Source organism: Culex pipiens, chromosome 1, assembly GCF_016801865.2.
Source record: "Culex pipiens pallens isolate TS chromosome 1, TS_CPP_V2, whole genome shotgun sequence".
Classification (NCBI taxonomy): Eukaryota; Metazoa; Arthropoda; class Insecta; order Diptera; family Culicidae; genus Culex; species Culex pipiens.
The window spans coordinates 94,634,051-94,657,880 of NC_068937.1; the positions used below are offsets into that span (position 1 = coordinate 94,634,051).

The 23,830-nt window shown below is 37.7% G+C and overlaps 1 protein-coding gene across 3 annotated transcripts in view; it reads left to right on the plus strand.

Annotated features, from left to right (window-relative positions):
* LOC120427078 (uncharacterized) overlaps positions 1–23,830 on the plus strand; it is a 108,245-nt gene that overhangs the window by 42,678 nt on the left and 41,737 nt on the right. For all 3 annotated transcript variants that reach the window (XM_052706648.1, XM_052706647.1, XM_052706649.1), the window contains exons 3-4: positions 15,240–15,333; positions 22,357–22,438. In XM_052706648.1, the coding sequence (XP_052562608.1) occupies positions 15,240–15,333; positions 22,357–22,438 (176 nt within the window). The remainder of the gene's footprint in view (positions 1–15,239; positions 15,334–22,356; positions 22,439–23,830) is intronic.

Below are 23,830 nucleotides of genomic sequence, written 5' to 3' on the forward strand. Positions count from 1 at the left end.
TCTTACTTTTTATTACTGTTATTTTTGGAAAGTTGAAAAGTACAACTTTTTAGCACCGATTTCAGTGCTGAAATGCAGAGCTTGTATCTAAAAGTACTATTTTTCGACTCTGTTATGTTTAGTAGAGAAAAGTAGGCCGTTTCGTCATTCGAGAATGACAGGAAGAGTAAGTAGTTTCACGACTGAGTTGCAAAAACAAAATTAAAAACTCTTAAGTGTCTTGAGTTTTCTAATCAAAAAAATGTTGAATCTGAAAATGGAATGTAACATCGGTATCTTTGAACAATTTTAAACTAAGAACTGTTAAAATTAGTTTCTAAGTAATATGTTTCAAGTGTTTTTGAAATTGAAATATATCTGCAGAATTGTTGACATTTTCAGTTGAATTTTGATATTTTTGTGATTTTTTTTACTTTTTATCCTCAAACAAAAAAATCATCCTACCTTTCCTCGTTGGAATGAAATCGTTTTGAAACAATTGAAAATATTTGACATTTAATTATTTTTTTTTTCAATGATTTCTTATATTTTCTTTTCTCTATTTTAAGTTATTCAATTGCCCACAATCTGACAACATTCCAGTGCCAAACATCGCACCATATCTCAGTCAGAATGAAACTTGCTCTGATTAAAAACACTCAAAAAGCAAGACCCTGCCGAAACTAAACCCTCCACGTATACACCTGTTATTCCCCGTGTCGCAACTCAATTAAACAACCCCGAAATTGACGCGCGATAAGAATCTCCACCAGCGAGTCCCACAGCAGTTATCACTAGCACCGGATGACCAGAACCACCACCGCTCAGCACCTTTATTCTGTACCACCTCGTTCATTCACACCGAATCTTGGAACCCACACGCTTATCTGGACACAAGTCTGTGCTGTACGGCTCCCGTTATCAGTTTCTTTACACCAGGATCCCCGGGAACCTCCCTCAGATCTCCCCCACTTCCCCCACCCACCTCCCTCAGCCCGGAGAGCGGTGTTTTCGACGATGCTTTAGAATAAACGCTGCGCTCGATGTAGTCATGTGGTCTCTGGTGATAACGTAAAGTCGCTGACGCTGCTGACGGTAGAGATTAGATTCTCCCGCAGACTCGACAAACGAGAACACTTGTCAACACACGGCAACAAACCTGCAGTACGTCGAACACGACGACGGCGATTTGTTCTTCTAAACACCCTTCCGTTATCAGCGCGTTGAGAGTCGAGTCACTAGAAGGGGGGCAGGTAATTGAACTGCATAGTGCAAACTTGGCACTAGTTTGGACGCGGATTAGATGAACTGCTGCTGCTAAGCCAGTTTCACTGAAACTCTCACCGATGAGCTGGCGTCCGTACGGGGCTGAAGAGGGATGGAATTTCTACAAATTCTTTCCACAAAAGAGTCCGAACCACCCCGGTGCAGTCCGGTTGGGTGATGAGCTTCAGGGGGTGAAGAGAAAATAGAAATTTTTCCCCCACTCTGCCTCATACGCTGAGAAAGCTTGTGGTTGAACACCACGTACGGGCGCTGGATGGTTAACTGTGGACGTACACATCTACCTTTGAGGAGGTATCCACTAAGAAGCGTTGGATGCTTTTTGAAGGACTGACTTTGATGATTATAGCTAAAAAGTCGCTATCTTGAGTTCTGAGATATCTTAGAATTTTTTGATTTTGATATAACCTACTCCAAGTAGTTTTCTAGGGCTAACTGAGGTCATACCTCCGCCTAGTTCGGCGATATCAACATCTGTTGACCAGGCAGACTTACAGATATGCACTTTAGGGAGGTCTCCAATGATCCAGGGACCTCTAAAATGGAGGTTATCTGTCCGGTTTGATTTACTGTAACTATCTGAAGTTCTAACATTACGAATACTTCAAAGTTTAGAATCATTTTTATCAAGTTGGTTGCCAACTTTTCAAGTTGATCTCATGGTATGCTAGTCAGGAAGTACTTAACACTTAAAAAAAATTATAAACTGTAGATCTGGCATCTGTACTTGTCGAGATTCCTTCTCGCTGAGCTGGTGGAACACCAAGTACATATGTTCTTTAGAAAGATCTCGGATGATCTAAACCTTTTCTAAAGGAAGAAAAATGGGAAAACTTGAAACGCTGATATATCAAGATTCCTTTCTCTTTAGAGGGCTGATCCAAAGGTATGCTCTTCAGGAAGTTCTTGGATACTACATCCCACTTCTAATGGACTATAAAGTGATCTTCGTAACTAACAGTAGTTGCCTGAGGATCTACAATCTGTAAATATATCGAGATTCCTTTCCCTTGAACGGTATATTTTAGTAGGAAGTTCCTGGATAATCCAGAATGCTTCCAAAGGGTGACATTCTGAAATAACTTGAAGATCTACCATCTACACATGTTCCGAGATTATTTCCCACTGAGCGGATTGATCTTAAGTATGGTCTATTGGAAGTTCTCTGATGATCCAAACCAGGGGATGGCTAACTGACCAAAGTTACCTTTGGATTCTGTTCCGTGGAGCGAAATATCTTCAAGCAAGTCCTTGGATAATCTAGAAAGCTGCCAAAGGAAGTCAGTCTAGTCCGTATTACGCTCTGAAGTAACCTTAAGATCTATCATCTGGCAAAATGTTGAGATCCCTTTCCGTAGAGTGGTTTAACCTAAAGGCATGCTCTTCATGAAGTTCTTGGATGAGCCTAACTACTTCTTAATGGTGAAAAACTGATCTACGTGACTCACTTTAGTTAGCTTGAGATGTACCATCCCATTAAACGATTTCCTTCCCATTAAACGATTTAGTCTTAAAGTAGGTATTTTCTTCTTGAATTATCCAAAGTAGGTCTAAAGTATGGCAGATTCCCTGTAGTTACTTGAAATCTTACTATCTAGGTATACAAACTTCGAGATTCATTCCCAGGTTGATCATAAGGTATGCTCTTCCGGAAGTTCTTGGTTGATCCAACCCACTTCTAAAGGATGACAAACTGATCTACGTGACTCGTTTAGTAACCTGAAGATGTAAAGACATTGAGATTGAGCAGGTAGATGTTCAAGTATATGCTTCAGGAGTTCAACCGGTTAAGCGGGTTGGTACTCCAGAGCACTTCTAAGGGATGATATACTGATCTTCGAGGCATACTGTAGTTACCCTAATGATCTTTAAAATAATGAGATTTGTTGATCAAAGAGTATGCTCTTCAGGTAGATCTGGTATGACTTTCGGCAATTTGGGGTAAGAATGCATTGAATTCATACTTTTTTATCTAGTCCACCTGTTTATTATGTACTCCAAGGAGTTCTAAATTACCATAGAAGCTCCAAATCTGAAGCTTAGCAGTGTGCGTGGTTCAGTGATATCCAGTTATCAATTTACAGGTATCATTACTGCTTTATAGAACTTCATAGTATCTTGGTATAGAAATATTTTGCTTCAAAAGATTCAGGACAACACACTGAAGCTCCACAACTAAAAAAAAGCATACAAATCAACATCCGTCTAGTTAGTTGATCTCTTGGTATATACTTCGGGAAGTTCTTGTGTGCCTTTAAAGCTCAAAATATGAAAATAAGCAACGTTGCGTTGTTCACTTTACCGAACTGAAGACCTACCTTAAATCGTTTTATCAAATTAGATTATCGTCGAGGGAGTTGATCCCCAGGAATTAAGTCCAGAGATTTCTTGGAAATTCCAAAACTCTCATCTTCTCTAACTTCTTCACAAGAATCAGTCCATCTGCCTGAAACTCTACAACCTAGAGTTACATCCAACTCAACACTCGTTAATCTGGTTGACCTCTAGTCCCTGAAGATCTCCCGAACCACCAAAAAGCCCACTCCGCGTAACTAGGTCAACCCCACGCCGCCCTCCTCAACGTACTCTCTCCAGAACTCCCATGGTACCTTCCCAACCACCAGTACAGAATTCCGCTCACGCAAACTGGAGAAATCGTCTACCGATCGCATTAACATTCTACGCGATCGCGTCGACGTCTCACCCAAAAGGGCCCCTTCCACGACGACGGCGAAGAAGAAGACGAGCGCTCCGCAACGCACAGCAAAGTATGAGAGTGTTCAATTACGGACACCCATACGAACGCACGGACGAAAGAAAGAAAGCTCGCAGCAAAGAAAGAAGTTGACCCGGATCTGGCCGAACCGCGCCGAGGTGGTGGTGAATCAACGGAACTTGGAGTGGGGTCGACGACGACGACGACGAAGTCGTCGTACAACAAGTTATCAACCAAGAAGTTGAACGCGAGCGGGCTGACGATTTCTCCTGCCGAGAGCTTCTTTCTTCTTTGGCTTTTCAATAAGAGCTTTTTATTGATCCGAGATGAAAGAAGATCGTCAAGGGGTTGGAAGCCCGAGGGGTCGTTTCGAGTTGAATAGGCTTCGACTATTGATGGAAAGTAATGAGTTATGACGAGGGCTTCCAGGGGTGCAAAAGTAGCGAGAACTGGACGCTGCTAGAATTTCGAAAACTGAATTTTGACAGGACGCTACCTCGCTCCGAGCTCATACGAGCACTCATGAGTGCTCTGAGCTCAACCAAATGTTGGACAAAACATCACAGTAAGCCTGGAGATCTCATCAAAGAAGCTCTGCGAGCTGTCAAACGGATTGATTTACGTCAAAAAGCGAGCGAGCTGCTCCCAGAAGTGTCAAATCACCGCCGATAAGCCCCCGGGGTTCGATTTCACTTTCACGCTCGTCCGATCTGGTCCGACCACATTCATTAGCCCTCGCGCGGAGAGGCCCCTGCTAATTAGAATGCAAATACACAAATCTTTCGAAATTCGACAACGTGAAATGATCTCGCAACCCGCGCGCGAGCGAAAGAGAAGGACTCCATGATGGCGCACAAACACGCATGACATCCGTCCTCCTTTTTCAGGTTAAGTCAACGTCGCCTTCGCCGTCGACACCGGAACGAACCATTTCAAGGGTCTTTGGCTTCCCAGAGCCAACAAGTGTGCCCCGTGAACCTGTGCCGAAGGCACATGAAAAACTTGCACCGAAAGTATTGGAAGGAATATTATTAAAGTTTGTTTTGCTTTTTTACGACCTGCTCCTCCTCCTCCATCCTTTGCGCAACCCCCCCACTTCGTCATCTTTCGCCGCCATGACAGTTTGCTTTGTTGTTGTTGTTCGTCGCCCCGACGAAGAATCTTGCACGGCCTTCTTCGTCGCAAAGCGACTTGAATGCGCGCGCTTGCGGTGAAAGTTTTTTTCGTGCACTGCGCAATACCTCTCAGAACGGTTAAAGGACCTGTTTGCTTCTAAATATCAGAGGTCCACGAAAAAAAACGGCTGACGGCTTAACGGTACGGATGGCGTAAGCTGAGTTAACGAGTTGAACGAAAATTTTCTTTTTTTGTGAGAGAACATTTTGTTGTCGAAACCTGTTGCAGAAATCGGCGAACGCGTCGTCGTCGTTCAAGACGACCGAAACCGACGACTCTGACTGGTTTTTAAGGTGCGGTGTGGAACGCGATGTGGAAAAGAAAGTGAAACGAATTTAGGTTAGCACACGCTGCTGCCTTGGGACCTCCGAGGTGGATGACACATGCGACACGGAGGGGTTGGAAATTATGGTGGAATGTCACTTGCTACTGGATTGATTCTTTCATTTTCTGAGTCATGCAAATTTTGATAGAAATGTGTTGTCATAAAATCACAATTAAAGTTTCAAACAATTTTGAATTATTTTATAAAAAATTGACGAGAAGCTTTTAAATTGGAGCTTATCAATTATATTTTTTTTAAAGAATTATTCATTTTGAATGCAATAAACATCATACAAATTTTATAAAACATTTAAAAATATGAAAAAAATACGGAAATTTCCAAACGAAAAAGTGGTCATTTAATGACCTTTGAAAAATTATCAAGATTATTTATTTTCCCATCAATCTCTGCGCATTTTAAAGAATTTAGATTAATATTTAAAAAAATACAAGAAAGAAGAAATATTGAAAGAATTATATTATCACACATATTGGAGCTTTCAACTAAATTTTATTTTTATAATAGTAGTTTATGCAACAAGTTGCAAAAAGAGGATTTTTTCAGCACGAGTCGTACATTAATCCAACGAGGTTCACCGAGTTGGATAAATACGACGAGTGCTGAAAAAATCAAGTTTTGCAACGAGTTCCATACAACATTTTTTGCAATTTCAAAAAACACCCATTGAGTGAAATTTTAAGTCGAATTTTCATGTATTTTGTCAATAAATCGTTTAAATCAAAAAAATGTTGAAAAGTGTTACTTTTCGAACCAAGTGCTGAAAAGTTCAACTTTTCAGCACCCATTTCAGTGCTGAAAAGTAGAACTTTTCAGCATTTATTTTGAAAAGTGTTGCTATTCGATTCTGTTATTTTTGGTACAGAAAAGTAGGCTATTTCGTCGTTCAAGAATGACAGGAAAAGTAAGTAGTTTCACGACGGAATTGCAAAAATATATTTTTATTTTTGCAATTCCGTCGTGAAACTACTTACTTTTCCTGTCATTCTTGAACGACGAAATAGCCTACTTTTCTGTACCAAAAATAACAGAATCGAATAGCAACACTTTTCAGCACTTGTTTCGAAAAGTAACTCTTTTCAACATTATTTTGATTTAAACGATTTATTGACAAAATACATGAAAATTCGACTTAAAATTTCACTCAATGTGTGTTTTTCGAAATTGCAAAAAATGTTGTATGGAACTCGTTGCAAAACTTGATTTTTTCAGCACTCGTCGTATTTATCGTACTCGGTGAACCTTGTTGGATAAATGTACGACTAGTGCTGAAAAAATCCTCTTTTTGCAACTTGTTGCATAAACTACTATAAGCACGTTTGGGCTCGTTTTAAAAAAATCGATTATTGTTATTTTTTACCGCTTCCTGGAATTATTTTAAATTAACTGTCTACATGTAAATGTATCTACTCACTATATGATTAATTTGAATGTTCATATTATTCCTTATCCTATTCCTTTCCTGTATCAAACCATCTCCTCATACCATATGTGATCAAATTGCTTAAATTAACGAAACTTTCTAAAACAGCATGGGAACCATTTGAAGCATTTATATTCTAAATTACAACTTTTTTTTACAGCTTCCTGGAATTTTCTTGATTTTATTTATTATATTGATTATATTTAGTATATTTATTATTTTATACTAATTATATTTATTTTATTTATTATATTTATTATTATTTTTATAATAATACACTACAGACTCACAATTACACTAACAAACTTCCAAATAATTTAATACATTACGCATTCAACCATTTTCATCGGCCCGATGAAATTCCCCTAACCCCCATTCCAAACCTCCCAAAAATATTCCGTTCACTTTTAAAAGTCGCGTGGGTTCCCTGCACTTTTGCCACTAGTGAAACAAAAACATCCCCTCCCAAATCCCCACGGGACTGTATGGGCGTAGCCTTGGAGCACAGTGTGGAATTTAAGTTCTTAGATATTTTTGTTTGTACCGGGCAACAATCAAATTGTCTAAGAATATTGAATTGACCATTGTGGCACCCCCTACAGCGTGGTACAGGCCCGTTATGCTATGCTATGCTTGGGCTCGTTTAAAGATATTTCGTTTTTTTTTGTTGTGAAATTCCGATGTCCAGTACCAACAAAAGTTACAATTATATTTTTTATCTGGTTTTGCCATCTACAAATTTTTACAAATGTTTATTTTGAAAGCATTATAAGTTGTGCTTGACTCAGGATAGTTTATCAACATTTTCACGCAAATTCAACGTGTCTTTTTTTAAGGCATTTTGGAGAAACGTGCAATGTTTATTTAATGAAATTGGATACCTATGATAGCCATCGCTAGATCAACTTAAGCAGTTCAAATCACAAATATAAGTCCAACAAAATCTAAGTCCATTTCGTATTTTAAGGGTATGTAAAGAAAGGGAAAGCTACGAGTCTGTTCATATTCATCACTAGCATAACATCTTCCAAAGATTTCAGCTTTCTTGCAGAAAGCTTCATTTCCCAGAAAACCTCACAAATGTTCTCTCACACATCGCTAGCGCAACATGATTTCGCCCAAAAGTCGTAAACCTAATGAGATCATTTGGCCCGTATTTTTTTTCTGCTTGTTTGTTCTCTTTCAACTTTTCATTACGACTCTCCGCCGCGACTTGCTCGCACTCCATGTCGCAACAATATCCCATAAAATATGCTAATCGGCTGAGAAAAGAGGCAGCGTATTTTTAGTACAAGTTTATTTATTTGCTGAGGATGCCTCCGGAAAGCTGCGAAATTCAGCACCACTATGTTCTTCCACAAAGCTATTTGTAGTGTCGTCGTCGTCGTCGTCGATGAAAGTAAAAATTTACATACCGACCGTGCCGCCATCTCTTCTGGGGCTGATGACAATGAAAGTTTTGAGGAATGGTTTTCGTAAAGTCGCAACTAACCGGTCCTCAACCAGCATTCTTGTGCTGTTTGCTTCTGCGGCGTCGCCGCCACAACAGTCAACATGGTGGTGTTACTCTTGAAATCACCTGTAGTACTAGTCGTCGGGCGGAGAAGTGGGTCAAATGACAAATGTTCGCGTGCCCTCCGGAATGAATAATTTCTTCTCCATGCCGCGGTTGGGAAGAAGTGGGTCACGAGCTACCCGCGAGGGTCGTACGAGAAGAATGGATTGGCTTGTCGGGGCACGAAGAGCTGAAGATGAGCGGTACTTGGAGCGGTTCTGCTTGAAGACGTCCTGAACTCGCTGACAAATCGTTGCTTTGTTGTGGAACTCAACGACCTGTGCTGCGCGGAGATGTGAAAGCGTGATCCAAGCTCTGAAGAAGCAAACATATGTTCCGCAAGTGGTAATTCGATCGCGCGGTACACCTAAAGGCAGCTCTCCTCACCACGGAGCAGTAGCGAAAGTGAAAATGATTGATTAATGGTTCATCATCCCGAAGCCATGCCAAGTCGGCATTCTGCTCATTAACGGCGAGCCGTAACAACGAGTCAGCGTCTCCAACAGAAGTTACTCTCAATATGCACTTTGGTGCGATCTTGGAATCTCCTGAAACACACCAACTCGGCTCAAAGCATATTTTTATGGCTCTCCCACATGCAAGCGTTGGTCTTTCGACGAGTTCCCCAACAAAGACCCGGCCGGCGGTAATAACTCACGATGATCATCGAACTCTTGGTGAAAGTCGCAGCTCTCGGAGTTTATCGTGCTCGGTGAAATTCCTTGTGCACACAACAACGGGGCCCGACTATGCCAACGACTAGCTGCACAGCATAGAATGCAATTTCTCGGTGCAGCGATTCAAGTGCGCTGCAGAAAAAAAAAAACAAGTCTTGACGCGGCGAACGACCGAGGCAGCTTTTCCAAGCGACGAACCTTGGCTTTGGGCTGCACGGCGGCGGCGGCGAGGTTCGTGAAGGTTTTTCCAGCTCAAACGGCAGTAGGCAGTTTTGAACTTGAACCTGCAGCAGCGCAGTTGAAGGGCAGAACTGCAGCGGAGTGATCGGAGCGAGATGGTTGCGCAGAAGTTGCGCTAGCGATGCATTAAACGGTTCAAAAATGGGCATCATGAGTGGGGAGCATGGTGCGTTAGCGATGTATAAGACTTCACATGGTGTTGTTCTTTTCTCAGCATTTTAAGCAAATTTGACGGTCAACTAGGACAATTTGGATCATTGAGGTTCTGAAGAACTCAAACCGTGATGCTGTAGCGATGCAAAACACCTTTTGTCTATCAGTATACGAAGTTTTTGAAGCGTTAGCGATGCGTAAGAGTATAAAGACTAACTTTAACGTAAATCTAACAATCAATTTCGAGGGAATTGGTCTCAAAAATCTGATAGAATTTATACCTCTAGCGATGCATACGACATTCTGTCAGTCAGAACATCGGGAACATATATTGCGTTAGCGATGCTTAACAATCGAAAGTTTAATCCTTTCAATCGAGTAAAAAATATGATAATCTTTTGTACTGAAATGTTTGTTGAGTTGTTGTGCAACTTAAACCTTGAGCTCTAGCGATACATACGAGTTCCTGCAGGCCAGTAACCAATAAACATTTGTATGATCTACCTAGTCTTGGCAGGCTAAATATTTAAAAAAAGGGCTTTGGCCAACAAGACAATGTCAAATAACATTTGTAGTGTCTTGATTTCAAGATTTGAATCCATACAAATGTTTAAATGCTAATTCTGTCTAACAACCAGCACCTTACAAATGTTTTACTCACAAGGACTCGAGGACACAATGCAAAGTTTCAGTTTCGACAAAATCTGTAATGTTTTAGATTTAAAACTTTACAAGAGTCTTAACTGCCAATCATCATTTACCAATTGTATTTGTTTTTCTTTGCACATAATACACATCGCTAATACGACACGTTCTAAACGAAACCAGGAAGATTTTATTGAATTTTCTGAGTTTATTTTGAAAATTGAAACACTCAACAATAAACGTCCACTAAATTTAAAAACAAACACTTTACAAATGTTTCGCAGAAACTTGAGCGTAAAACAAGTTATCGTTGTGCATCGCTAATACGACATGTTTCAATTAAAGTATCTGAAACGTTACAAATGTTAACAAATGGTTTTAATGTCAATTGAGTTCAATAACCATTCCTTACAAATGTTGTATGAATCTTTGTGCATCACTAACGCGAGATGTTTTTAAATCTTTTTATTTGATCAAGGTTACTTAACATAAATGGAAAAGTTTCAACTGACTTAAGCAGCGATTACCTTACAAACGATTTATTGGGTTTTGATCTTGAAATTCAACTTTACTGTTCAAATTTTTATTTTAGCATCGCTAACAATACATGTTTTCAGTACGTGCTAGTTTTTAATTGGATTTCATCTAATTTCTATCAAAACTGAAACCATTTCTCAACGGTCTTGTCGTAATCTGTCATAAAACCATTAATTTAAAGAATCAAACCACCAAATCAAGCCGATTCAGCCCTCATTTACCGTTACACCTGGTCGACTCCAGCCGAAAACGCATCCCTCCAATCACGTGACGATGCGTTCCACCGAAACTATGCCATCTCAATTTATCAGTCGCGACCAATCAAAAGCGGCGGACCCTTAAGCCGACTCGACCTGGCCTTTAGTACCGTTCTTCTGGAACTGGTCCGACAACAAACGAGTTCTCGAAACAAAAAAAAAAATCTTCACATTTTTTTCTTAACGTTTCTTCATTTTTGCTTTCGATGCTGCCGAGCGCTCGCGCGCGTTTTGACAGCTGACCTACATCCAAAAAAGCACGATAGCCGTCGAACTCCTCGAGCAAGCAGCATCTCGTTTATCTTGTTTGCTTTCTTCGACGATTCGGCCAAATGGCTTTGCGAGGGAGAGAGAGTGAGACAGCGAGCGCGTCGAAGAAGGGAAAGCTTTCCCTCTCGATGGCGTCGACGGCTACTTGGATGCGCCTTCGGAGGACACAAACCCGTCCAACAGCAAAAGAGCAACACAAGTGTCTACCATTTCTTCGTTGGACCGCCGAACCCCGCTCCAACGACCATGCAAGGTGAATCGAATCGAGTTTATTGACTCTAAGCTACCCCTTCGCCGCCGCCATCTTGAACCTTCCACGCTCTCCGCTGGTCACCTCTAATCCCTACAAGTCTGTCTACTAAGCCACTGCTAGTAGTTGATGGCTGCAGGCGAAAGAGAAATGAGAGTCATCGCAGCGCTGTCACTGCTCTGCGTTGAAACGCGGTTGGTCAGGGTTGTAGTGAAGGAACTGTACAAATGTTAGAAGGTCGCCAACCTTCGTGTTAAGGGCCTTGGTGTTCTACAGGTACAGCCTACTCAATCTGTTGGTGACTTTTTAGCTCCTAGAACCTTACAATTTTTGAAGACCTTGACATCACGTGATCTTCACTCCGATTGCAACCCTGTTCCCCCTGCAATTCGCGCATGATATTTGCCGAAACAGTTTCGCACTAAGCTCCTCATCGCGAGCGTTTCTTAGAAGAGAGTTGTGAAACCCACCGTTGGCAGCCGTTTTCGGGGGGGCCAACAATTTTTTTTTTCGGCAATCTCAGCAAGCGTTGATTGGAGGGAAGGGATGTGCATTTATTATTGTTGGCCCCCCTCCGCAGGGGGCTACTAAGATGTGTACTGCGCAGTTTTTGTGGCTTGGAGGCGAGCTTTTGTTCGTGCGGATCTCTGGCGGAGAGGGTCGTTACGTCAGCGGCTTCTTGGCAACCACCACTAGCATATGCGTTTTTTTGTTTTGTTTTTTTGTTTGTGGGCTCAGTTTTGGGAAATACCAAGGAGAGAGAAGTGGTTTGTGTCCTAGTTCTTGGGATTCAGAGGGGGTAGTCGTCGATGGCTGCGCTGGGATCTTATGCAACACCCCTGACTGACCGCTTGGGAGAAGTTTGTGCTTACTCACCGTGATCGGGGCAGGTTGTGTGACTAAGATCGCATGCATTTTGAAACTATAGTATTTAAGTTTTATGAGGGTGAATCATGGCAAAACTGGGAAAGAGAAATACTGGAAAGGTTCAGTGAACTTTAAAATGCTTCAGGATATCCCAAATGTTATGTTATGCATCGCTAGTGCAACTGATTCCGACTCCAGTTCTCCAAAAAGACCCGACCCCACGCTGGGTTTTCTAAAAGACCTGACTCCACCAACTCCGGTTTCAACTCTGACATCGTCTCTACAGCACTGGTTCCTACAAGTGTAAAACTTGCCATGTTCTTTGTTGCATTAGCGATGTATAATAAAGTAGCACTGTTTTTTAAAGAAACTCATTTATTTTCCCGATTAAGAACCATCTTTTCAGACACAAGATCCTCTGTAATTATTAAGTCAAATGTAATTACAAAAGCCGACTCGGTCCTAACCAGGTCCCAGTAACAAAAAGGACCTAATAAAAATAATTTTATGAAGAAAAAAAAAAACCATCTTTTCAGTTATCAAAAAAAAAACATTTTAAATTCAAGCTTTGCCATTTCTAACAATAATTAATAAAACATTTGTAAGGTCCTTGTGATAAAAGTCTAAAGGCAGCAATCATTTTAAAAAATGTACAAAAACAAATTATATTGCGAAAAAAAAATTAGCAGCGGTTTGGTTTTTTTCTGTTCAATATCAATTTATCATGAACTTAAATCAAAGTTTGTAAAAATCCTAAAATAAAATTTATATTATTCGTAAAAATGCTATAATTTTTGAAGCTGTACAAAAATCAAATAATATTATTTCCATGAAAGTTGTCAATCTTCTATGTACACCGTTTACTTGACAATTGTACCAAACCAATTTTTTTAGAGGATTTTTAAAGAATAATAAATATTTACGAGTACACAAAAATGGCTTAGCTAAGTATAAACATTAGAGTGTAACAAAAATGACTTTTTGGCGGGCATTCAAGGGTTTGTTCCGGTAGGCATACTAAGCTCAAATCCAAAATATGAGCTTGATTGGACGTAACAGGAGCTGGCGCTCCGCCCTTCAATTTTAAATGGGATTTAACCCGTAAAAAAAGATTTTTTCAAAAATGACACTTTTTAAGGCATTTTGGCCACTGAAGCGTTTATTTTCAACATCATTGGCGTGTAGGCCAGATCCTTGCGCATCTTTTGGTATACATAACTTTGAAATTTGGAGCACCCTGAGCTCGGTACAGGCCTTCAAAGTTTGGCATTTTTTCGAAAAATCGGTTCCGGCAAAAAAGATATGCGTCGCGCCTCGCGACGCCCTAGACGCCATTTGATTTTGCCGGGGCCGATTTTTCGAAAAAAATGCCAAACTTTGAAGGCCTGTACCGAGCTCCAGGGTGCTCCAAATTTCAATGTTATATATACTAAAAGATGCGCAAAGATCTGGCATACACGCCAATGATGTTGAAAATAAACACTTCTGTGGCCAAAATGCCTCAAAAAGTGACATTTTTGAAAAAATCTTTTTTTACGGGTTAAATCCCATTTAAAATTGAAGAGCGCTCCAGCTCCTGTTACGTCCAATCAAGCTCATATTTTAGAATTGGGCTTAGTATGCCTACCAGTTAACCAGTTAATTCGTTAACATATTAATATTAATAAGAACAATCACATTAAATTGGAAGAAGCTTTTATAGAGCATAACAAATAACATTTGCAAGGATCATTTCATAATACTAATTTGATTTGCGGACTTTTTTTTTGATTTTTGAAACTGTACAAATGTTATTGTTGTAAACTACTTTTTCGAAGAGTCCGAAAATATTTGTTACAATGGGTTCCAGTATGACTCGAGCAGTTCAAGTTGCGCTAGCGATGCATATTAATTAACAAGAAAAACTTGCTTAAAATATTGTTTTTACTAAGAACTGTGAAAAGTTTTGATAACTAAGATTTCCTACTGAACTTAAGCACAACGTTTACTTGACAATTGTTCACTGAAGTTCAAACTATTTGGTAAAGTAGTATTTAAGCAACCAAGATCAAATAAAACAATATTTTATATTAAAAAAAAAACATTTGTAAGGTACAAATTATTTTACTTTGAACAATTCTATGGTCTAACGACATCACCTTTGAGCATCGCTAGAAAAACAATAAAAGCAATAATTCAAGGCGTCAGAACTTTACAAATGTTTTAACTTTTTATTCTTTCAGATACAATTGATATTCTTGAACAAGTTGTTTTTTGGCTATCGATGTTTAACTGAATCTCGGTGCAACTTTCTATAAAATTCACTCCATAAATAAATGGTAGTCAATCCAACACATTTTTAAAGACAATAAGTCAAAATTAAATTTTAATAATCAAAATTAGTAACATGCTGGAACATTTGTAATGTTCTGACGCCCTACACTGTTTTGTTATTTTTGTGTCGTTGTGATTTTCAAGATGATGTCGTAAACCATACAATTGTTAAATGTACAATGTGCAGCCCCAAATTCTGTTATTTAATAAAAAAAAACAATTTCGACATATGCATCGATAGCAGAACAGTGTTTCAAAACCTTACATAATGGAAATGATCAAATCTTGCACTATTTGGTCGTAATCAATCAAACCTTACATAGCTAATTAAGGAATTAGATCAAGCATTTTACCTTTAAAAAATCATCCCATCCCATCCCACCAACCGCAAGAATCCAGGTCAACTGCATCCTACGCAACTGTCATCAACTAACCACAAACGCACACACACAAACGCTTTCAGCTTATCCCAACAAGCAGAGTTCACAGCTGGCTAATCTCTCCAACTAATTCCCGTTTCTTTCTTTCTCTCTCTCTCTCTTTCTTTCCAACAGGGGAAGCCGACAAAGTGAAAACCCTGATCCGGCTACGGGCAGAACTGTCACCACTCTTCACCGGCAAGCGAAATGCATCCAAGTATGCGTGGGCGTAAGTATCTCACCAGGAATTTATCATCCCTCTAAAGCAAGCAAGCCTAATGCAGATGCGGTCTTCTTTGTTGTGTGTGAGAGTATGAGTGAATGCACTGTGAAAAAATCCCGACCAAGCGAAGACGCAAAAATGGACAAGTTGGCAAGGTCGCGCCATCGCAATCGCTCCGTCTCGCTTCAAGTCTCGTCGCTGACTTGAATTTTTCAAACTTCTTTGCGTTCGTGATTTTTTCGGGAGGCCTACTTTCCGCGCAAAACTGGGTTCTTCCTCGTGGTCAGAATTTCCGGCTTTTGTTGCCAAGGCGCGCAGCGCCAAATGTGGAACAGCTTCCGAGAGAAGCACAAAAAACAAGCAAACCCCCGAAAAAAGAAAATCGAGGGCTCTTTTTCCCACATTCCACATTTACGCCTATTATTTGGCGTGCTGCCGCAGCCGAGCCGGCCAATTCTGGGGTTTGTTCCCAGATTCGATATTGTTTCTTTCTTTCTCTCGCCACTTTTGTTTGAACTGCACCGAAGTGGAAATAGAATAAATGTTTAGATTTAGTTGAATTAGCTGCGAAAAAACAGAGAAGTCAAGAAACAGAAGGAGAAATCGAGAGGGAGAGAGAGATGGAAAAGAAAAGAAAATCGAGTATTAGGAAAAGGTTAAGGTATTGGAGGAAGTCCGTTAGGCCCATTAAAATAATAGTGGAAATTGTAAGCTCTTTTTAATCGAGCCACTGAGGGGAGAGAAAAAGTTACAAAGGAAAAAAGAAGGGGGGCTTCTGCGAATGGGTGGTTGAGAACCATGCGGAAAGTAGATCACTTGGAGAAGACTTACTTACAGAGCTGAAGTTACTGTTAGATTTGACGAGGTTTTTGTTGGATTTATCGTCGATTTGATATCTAAGTTAGTAGAAACAAATCATTAAATATCAAATGTAAAAATAAATAATCGCTATAATGTTTATTGTCTTTACAAATGAATTATAATTTCAACATGACTTTACAACAAGTTATTTGATTCTTATTCTCAACATTAAGGAAGTAGAAAACATTAATTATTCAGTTTTGTATTGGAAGATTGAGGCCCTATCTAGTTCTTGGTCTTTGTTCAAGCGGGGTTAAATGCTGTCCAACGACCTCAAAACGGAGTTAAAAAACTGATGAGTTCACAATCTTCAAGTTATCAGAGCAAAAGCATTATAAAGAAGTTCTTTTTTTCAGAATATTTTTATATTTATCAAGTTAAGATTGTCTCCAATTTGTGGCAAAAAAAACACACAAAGAGCGGATGTGTAAATTTATGTGAACTTTAATTTCAATTTTCAATCTCCAAATCATCAAATCTTTAAATCTGCAAATCTTCAAATCTTCAAATCTTTAAATCTTCAAATCATCAAATCTTCAAATTTTCAAATTTTCAAATCTTCAAATTTTCAAATCTTCAAATCTTTAAATCTTCAAATCTTCAAATCTTCAAATCTTCAAATCTTCAAATTTTCAAATCTTCAAATCTTCAAATCTTCAAATCTTCAAATCTTCAAATCTTCAAATCTTCAAATCTTCAAATCTTCAAATCTTCAAATCTTCAAATCTTCAAATCTTCAAATCTTCAAATCTTCAAATCTTCAAATCTTCAAATCTTCAAATCTTCAAATCTTCAAATCTTCAAATCTTCAAATCTTCAAATCTTCAAATCTTCAAATCTTCAAATCTTCAAATCTTCAAATCTTCAAATCTTCAAATCTTCAAATCTTCAAATTTTCAAATTTTCAAATCTTCAAATCTTCAAATCTTTAAATCTTCAAATCTTCAAATCTTCAAATCTTCAAATCTTCAAATCTTCAAATCTTCAAATCTTCAAATCTTCAAATCTTCAAATCTTCAAATCATCAAATCTTCAAATCTTCAAATCTTCAAATCTTCAAATCTTCGGAAAATCGAATCACGAAAAAAAATTTTTTTTTGTTGTCTAATTTTTGATTGTTGAGCATAGGTATGACTCCTAAACTACGCTAAAATTATTTAGAATTTTTAAATCCAAGCTGGCGGCCAAAATGGCGGTGATGCAATATTGAAAAAATGCATTTTATTTTTTTAAAAGGCAATCAACAACTCAAATTTGACTAAAATGGGGAATTCAAATTTTATGTTAAAAAAAAGAAAAAAAAAGATTTTTTTTTGTTCGTGATTCGATTATCCGAAGTCCTATACAAACCTTCGGATAATCGAACTTCGGATAATCGAAACTTCGGATAATCGAGGCTTCAGATAATCGAGTCTGGACTGTACATCAAAATATAAAAAAAAAGTAAATCTTTCCCAGTTCCTGAGGGGAACACCCTTGAAGAGTATCGGGGCCGGCATTTACAAAGCGGATTCAGTGGCAGTTTCATTCTCAACTTAATGTTAACATGTTAAGGTTAATGTTAACATTCCATAGGTCGCCTCCCTAAGGTGTCGTGATAAGGTCCAGTTTGTGACAATACACTACCTTCCCTTTACTAAGCAATCGAATCCAGAAGGGAAAAGATCACCAGTTGTGTTGGTCCGAGCCGGGATTTGAACCCCGATCTACCGCTTACGAGGCGGAAGCGTTACCACTGAGCAGTTCTCTACGGAATCGGTCTTTTTTCTTTAATTTTAATTTTTGTATTTTTTAATCCGGCTGAAACTTTTTTGGTGCCTTCGGTATGCCCAAAGAAGCCATTTTGCATCATTAGTTTGTCCATATAATTTTCCATACAAATTTGGCAGCTGTCCATACAAAAATGATATGTGAAAATTCAAAAATCTGTATCTTTTGAAGGAATTTTTTGATCGATTTGGTGTCTTCGGCAAAGTTGTAGGTATGGATATGGACTACACTGAAAAAAAATGATACACGGTAAAAAAAAATTTGGTGATTTTTAATTTAACTTTTTGTCACTAAAACTTGATTTGCAAAAAAACACTATTTTTAATTTTTTTTATTTTTTGATATGTTTTAGAGGACATAAAATGCCAACTTTTCAGAAATTTCCAGAATGGGCAAAAAATCTTTGACCGAGTTATGATTTTATGAATCAATACAGATTTTTTCAAAAAATCGAAATATTGGTCGCAAAAATTTTTCAACTTCATTTTTCGATGTAAAATCGAATTTGCAATCAAAAAGTACTTTAGTAAATTTTTGATTAAGTGCACCGTTTTCAAGTTATAACCAATTTTAGGTAACTTTTTTGAAAATAGTCGCAGTTTTTCATTTTTTTAAAATAGTGCCCATGTTTGCCCACCTTTGAAAAAAATATTTTTGGAAAGCTGAGAAAATTTTCTATATTTTGCTTTATTGAACTTTGTTGATTCGACCCATAGTTGCTGAGATATTGCCATGCAAAGGTTAAAAAACAGGAAAATTGATGTTTTCTAAGTCTCACTCAAACAACCCACCATTTTCTAACGTCGATATCTCAGCAACTATAGGTCCGATTCACAATGTTAAAACATGAAACATTCGTGAAATTTGCCGATCTTTTCGAAAAAAATATTTTCAAAAATTTAAAATCAAGACTAACATTTAAAACGGGCCAAACATTCAATATTACGCCCATTTGAAATGTTAGTCTTGATTTTAAATTTTTGAAAATATTTTTTTCGAAAAGATCGGAAAATTTCACGAATGTTTCATGTTTTAACATTGTGAATCGGACCTATAGTTGCTGAGATATCGACGTTAGAAAATGGTGGGCTGTTTGGGTGAGACTTAGAAAACATCAATTTTCCTGTTTTTAAACCTTTGCATGGCAATATCTCAGCAACTATGGGTCGTATCAACAAAGTTCAATAAAGCAAAATATTGAAAATTTTCTCAGCTTTCCAAAAATATTTTTTTCAAAGGTGGGCAAACATGGGCACTATTTTAAAAAAATGAAAAACTGTGACTATTTTCAAAAAAGTTACCTAAAATTGGTTATAACTTGAAAACGGTGCACTTTATCAAAAATTCACTAAAGTACTTTTTGATTGCAAATTCGATTTTACATCGAAAAATGAAGTTGAAAAATTTTTGCGACCAATATTTCGATTTTTTGAAAAAATCTGTATTGATTCAAAAAATCATAACTCGGTCAAAGATTTTTTGCCCATTCTGGAAATTTCTGAAAAGTTGGCATTTTATGTCCTCTAAAACATATCAAAAAATGAAAAAAAATAAAAATAGTGTTTTTTTGCAAATCAAGTTTTAGTGACAAAAAGTTAAATTAAAAATCACCAAATTTTTTTTTACCGTGTATCATTTTTTTTCAGTGTAGTCCATATCCATACCTACAACTTTGCCGAAGACACCAAATCGATCAAAAAATTCCTTCAAAAGATACAGATTTTTGAATTTTCACATATCATTTTTGTATGGACAGCTGCCAAATTTGTATGGAAAATTTTATGGACAAACTAATGATGCAAAATGGCTTCTTTGGGCATACCGAAGGCACCAAAAAAGTTTCAGCCGGATTAAAAAATACAAAAAAAATCGAATGACCGAAATCTCAGAGAATTGCTCCACTGGGCTACGTGGCTCGGTCACATCAAAATATTGCTCTACAACAATGTAGACCATTAGTAAACTCTAAAAAGTAATCTTGAAAAGTTACAAAAATCCACGTCTTTTTGTTCTAAATGGAAAATTACCTCTCTGGGTTATTGCAGATTCGAAAAGTACATTGAATTTCCCATAAAATGACATGTCTCTCGATTTTTGACAGTTGAGTAACGGAAAATAGCAGCGATTAGAAAACTATTTTTTTTTTAGTTTTTTTTTATGGAAAACCCGTTTTTTTCGAAATTCTGAGTACGCCATCAAATCGGGCGTCTGATTTTACACAAAAGATCACGGTTTCGAGCTACAAATCACTGAAAAACGTGTCTAGTATAAATCCAGAAAATTTAAAGGGGTCATACCACCCCACCGTCACGAGATATCTCAAAACGGATTTCAGATTCGATTGAAATTTATATCATCGATGTCAAAGTTCGAATTTTGTCAAAATACCACAATTAGGCCACCTAAACAAGCCCCCCTTCAAACGAAAGACTCCGCCACGGAATCAAGCGACGAACCCCTTCAACCTCGCAAACACCTTCCCAAACGGCCACGCCTTCTTGGATCGCCGTCGTCAAAATTCACTTTCAGCAAACGAATAACGGTGACGACGACGTCGCTTACAGTCATCCCTCATATTCGGAACAGTTTACAGATCGGCCAATGTTCAAAAAATCATAGAAAATCGATAATTGAACTTAATGATTCGCTTTTACCTTCATTTGGAAGCTTTTCTTGCGATCTTTCGAATGTTGTATCGAACAACTGCAAATTTTAACTTTTATATCAAGTTTTTGAAGAAAAACTTTGACCCTTGAAATCCACAAATTCGGAACACTTTTTTCTTACGGATGTAAACAAACTTTGGTTCTCTCCATGAGTACATAATTTTTACAAAATTATGACTTCACGCACTGAAAGCAACGAAATGCATGCTTAGTTATGTTTTATGAATGGTCTGATAACTTTTTTTGTGAAAATATCAGTTAAATTCAGGTGTTCCACAATTGTGGAAGGCACAATAACATCCCACAATTATGGAACAGGCAATTTGGAGGCATTATTTTGCTGCTCTGGATAAAAAAGTCTTGAAAGGCAGGTTTTTGTTCAAAAAGTACTACTTTTACTAGTGAAATAGCAAGAGAATGTCCAAATGAAGGTCCTAAAAATAGTAGGGTCGACAGAAATGCTCCATTTGGCATACTATTGACAAATTACCACAAAAGTGTTCCGAATTTGTGGGTGTTCCGAATATGTGGGATGACTGTACTTTGTGGTGACCCGCTGCTGAAAGTGAAATTCGCACAAACAAAACAACCGCAAAATTTTGCGCGCACACACACACACGCGCGCGCGGGGAATCTCAAACACGTGTGTGTGCGTTAATGCAAATTTTGTGCGGCTTCCAACGGCGTCGTCGCCCGGTTTGATCACTTTGGAACTGTTTGTTTGTTTTGCACTTTTGCCTTCTTCTTCTCCAGCAGCTGTCAAAAGCTTTCTTTTTTTCGTGGTGTTATCTTTTTAACAGCTTCTTGCGAAACTTTGTTTATTTTTGTTACATTTCATCGTGTTTTTAGCACTCTGCGATGCAAGATAAATTATTGAGCAAAAATAGCCAAAAGTGAAAGGATTTTTGAAGTAAACTTTTTTTGTAATTCTAAGATCTGATTTTTTTTTCGTTGAAGGTTGAATTGAATTGTAGGTTTTTTTTTTGAAATTTCTAAACTGTAACTTCTGTGCAACTTCCAGCATTTTTTCTCACGCCATAAGCAATTCAATCTGAAGGCGTCAATTGACGTCATTTGAGATCGCATCGCGATGACAGATTCAAACCAAGACACTCAACACTACCGGTGTCAACAAACTTCTATCGGTGATCCGTGCTCGGCAGAAACGAAAGAGAAAGTTCCACACTTTATGCCAAATACTCTTTTACGATCTTTCGCCATCATACTTCTTCTGTTTGCCAACACACACACACATTTGCAAATACCCTTAACAAAATGAATAGCGGTGGAAGCTTTTATTTGCTGATTTCACCACCACTGCCAAGATCACCGAGCAGATCAAGATTAAGGGTCGGAAAAATCTTGATCTTTCGCGAGTGCACTTTTCTCGTTTTTAGTTCAACAGCAAAAAAGACAAGTTGGAAATAAAAATAACAATAATAATAACAAGAAATACATAAGCATGTAAGCCGTCCGCTAATTAGTATCTTTCCGAATCTCTTCTTATCCTCTGCCTCTCTCAACTTCTTTCCATCATTTCTGCACTCTTGCAGATTGCAAATCGCTCGCGAATTTAGTTTCACTTTCACGCAAAAACACACACACACACCGACACCAACAAAGAGTGCTGAGCGCTGCAAATGACTTTATTTTGATGTGTTTTTTCTTCTTCTTCGTAATTTTCTTCCATTAACCGTTGCCGTTTCGTCTTCTTGTTCGCTTTCTTCCCCAGGGTCGTCGAACGAGAACTCAGTGTGCCTTTACCGATTTCAAAAATCATCAAAAAGTGGAATAACCTGCTGCAGGAGTACAAGGTAGGTTTCGAGCGACTTGGTCGGGATCTCTTTTTCTTTCAGACAAAGTTATTTAGAATGAAGCAAAATTTTGGTTGAACTCTTTAAAATCAATTTCTTCGAAATAATACTAATAGTTGAAGTATTTAATTAAAAGGTGTGTTTAAAAATTCTCAAATTTCATGAGTTTATCGAAATTTATTTATATTCTTTCAATTTTGAGTAAAGGTGTATGTTTCAGACATTCATTTTCTTATTTTTTTAATAATTCATAAGGCTGGTACAAATTTTATATAAAGTATTTGTCACCCCTCCCTCCCCCTTCAAAGTTGGGCCGGAAAATCAGGGGGCAAAAAAAATTGTTTCAAAAAACTTCAAAATTTCAATGGAAATTTAAGTGCAATCAGCTGAAATTGATTTAAAATGCATTCCCCTGCATTTAAAATCATTTTTAGCATGTTTGGGTTAGTTAAAACCTTTTTTTAATTTTTGAAAATTTTCGATGCAAAAAGTTTTTTTCACTAATCTTTTTGTTTTCGTCTTACTTTTTTTGAAAACTAATGATTGAAAAACAACTGTCAAATACATTTTAAAACATTTTTTGCATTCAAATGTTGAGACTATGGCTTGTTATTTCATTTTTTATATTTTTTGCATGAACATGTACAATATTTTTATTACTAAATTGCATAATGCTATTAAATTTATGTTATAAAAAATCTAGAAGAACGCTCCAATTGAAATGTATCTTAATTTATTGTTAGTCGTAGTTACTCTGAATTTGATCCTTCATTTATTTGTTGAATAGTTTCGTTTTTGATTTTTATTTGTATTTTGGCGAGGCTTAAAATAGTAGTTTATGCAACAAGTTGCAAAAAGAGGATTTTTTCAGCACGAGTCGTACATTTATCCAACGAGGTTCACCAAGTTGGATAAATACGACGAGGGCTAAAAAAATCAAGTTTTGCAACGAGTTCCATACAACATTTTTTGCAATTCCGAAAAACACCCCACGGCTTGTCCAAAGGCTATTTTTATAAAACTCGAATGAACCTCGGTAATTCTTTCTGGAGCTTGTTGGGGGGACTGTCCCGAGTCAGGGAAACTGTTTTTCAAAAAAATCTATCGGTAAAAATTGGTTTTATCTCATTTTGAAATTTTTATACAATATATTTAAGTTAAAATCATGAAAAAGTATTAAATAAATTGCTAAAATTATGATGGTTTTTGTTGTTATTTCATCAAAACATCAGTTTCGAAATACTTCAACATGTCTTAAATATCCTACAACATAGAAAAATGTTTATCTTGGTCGTCAGTTTCGATAATAGTTGCAAAATTGGTTTTGTCCTTGTTTTTTTTTTTCAAATTCATCTGGAAACATCAACTTTATTCGTGTTTATCAAAACTGTT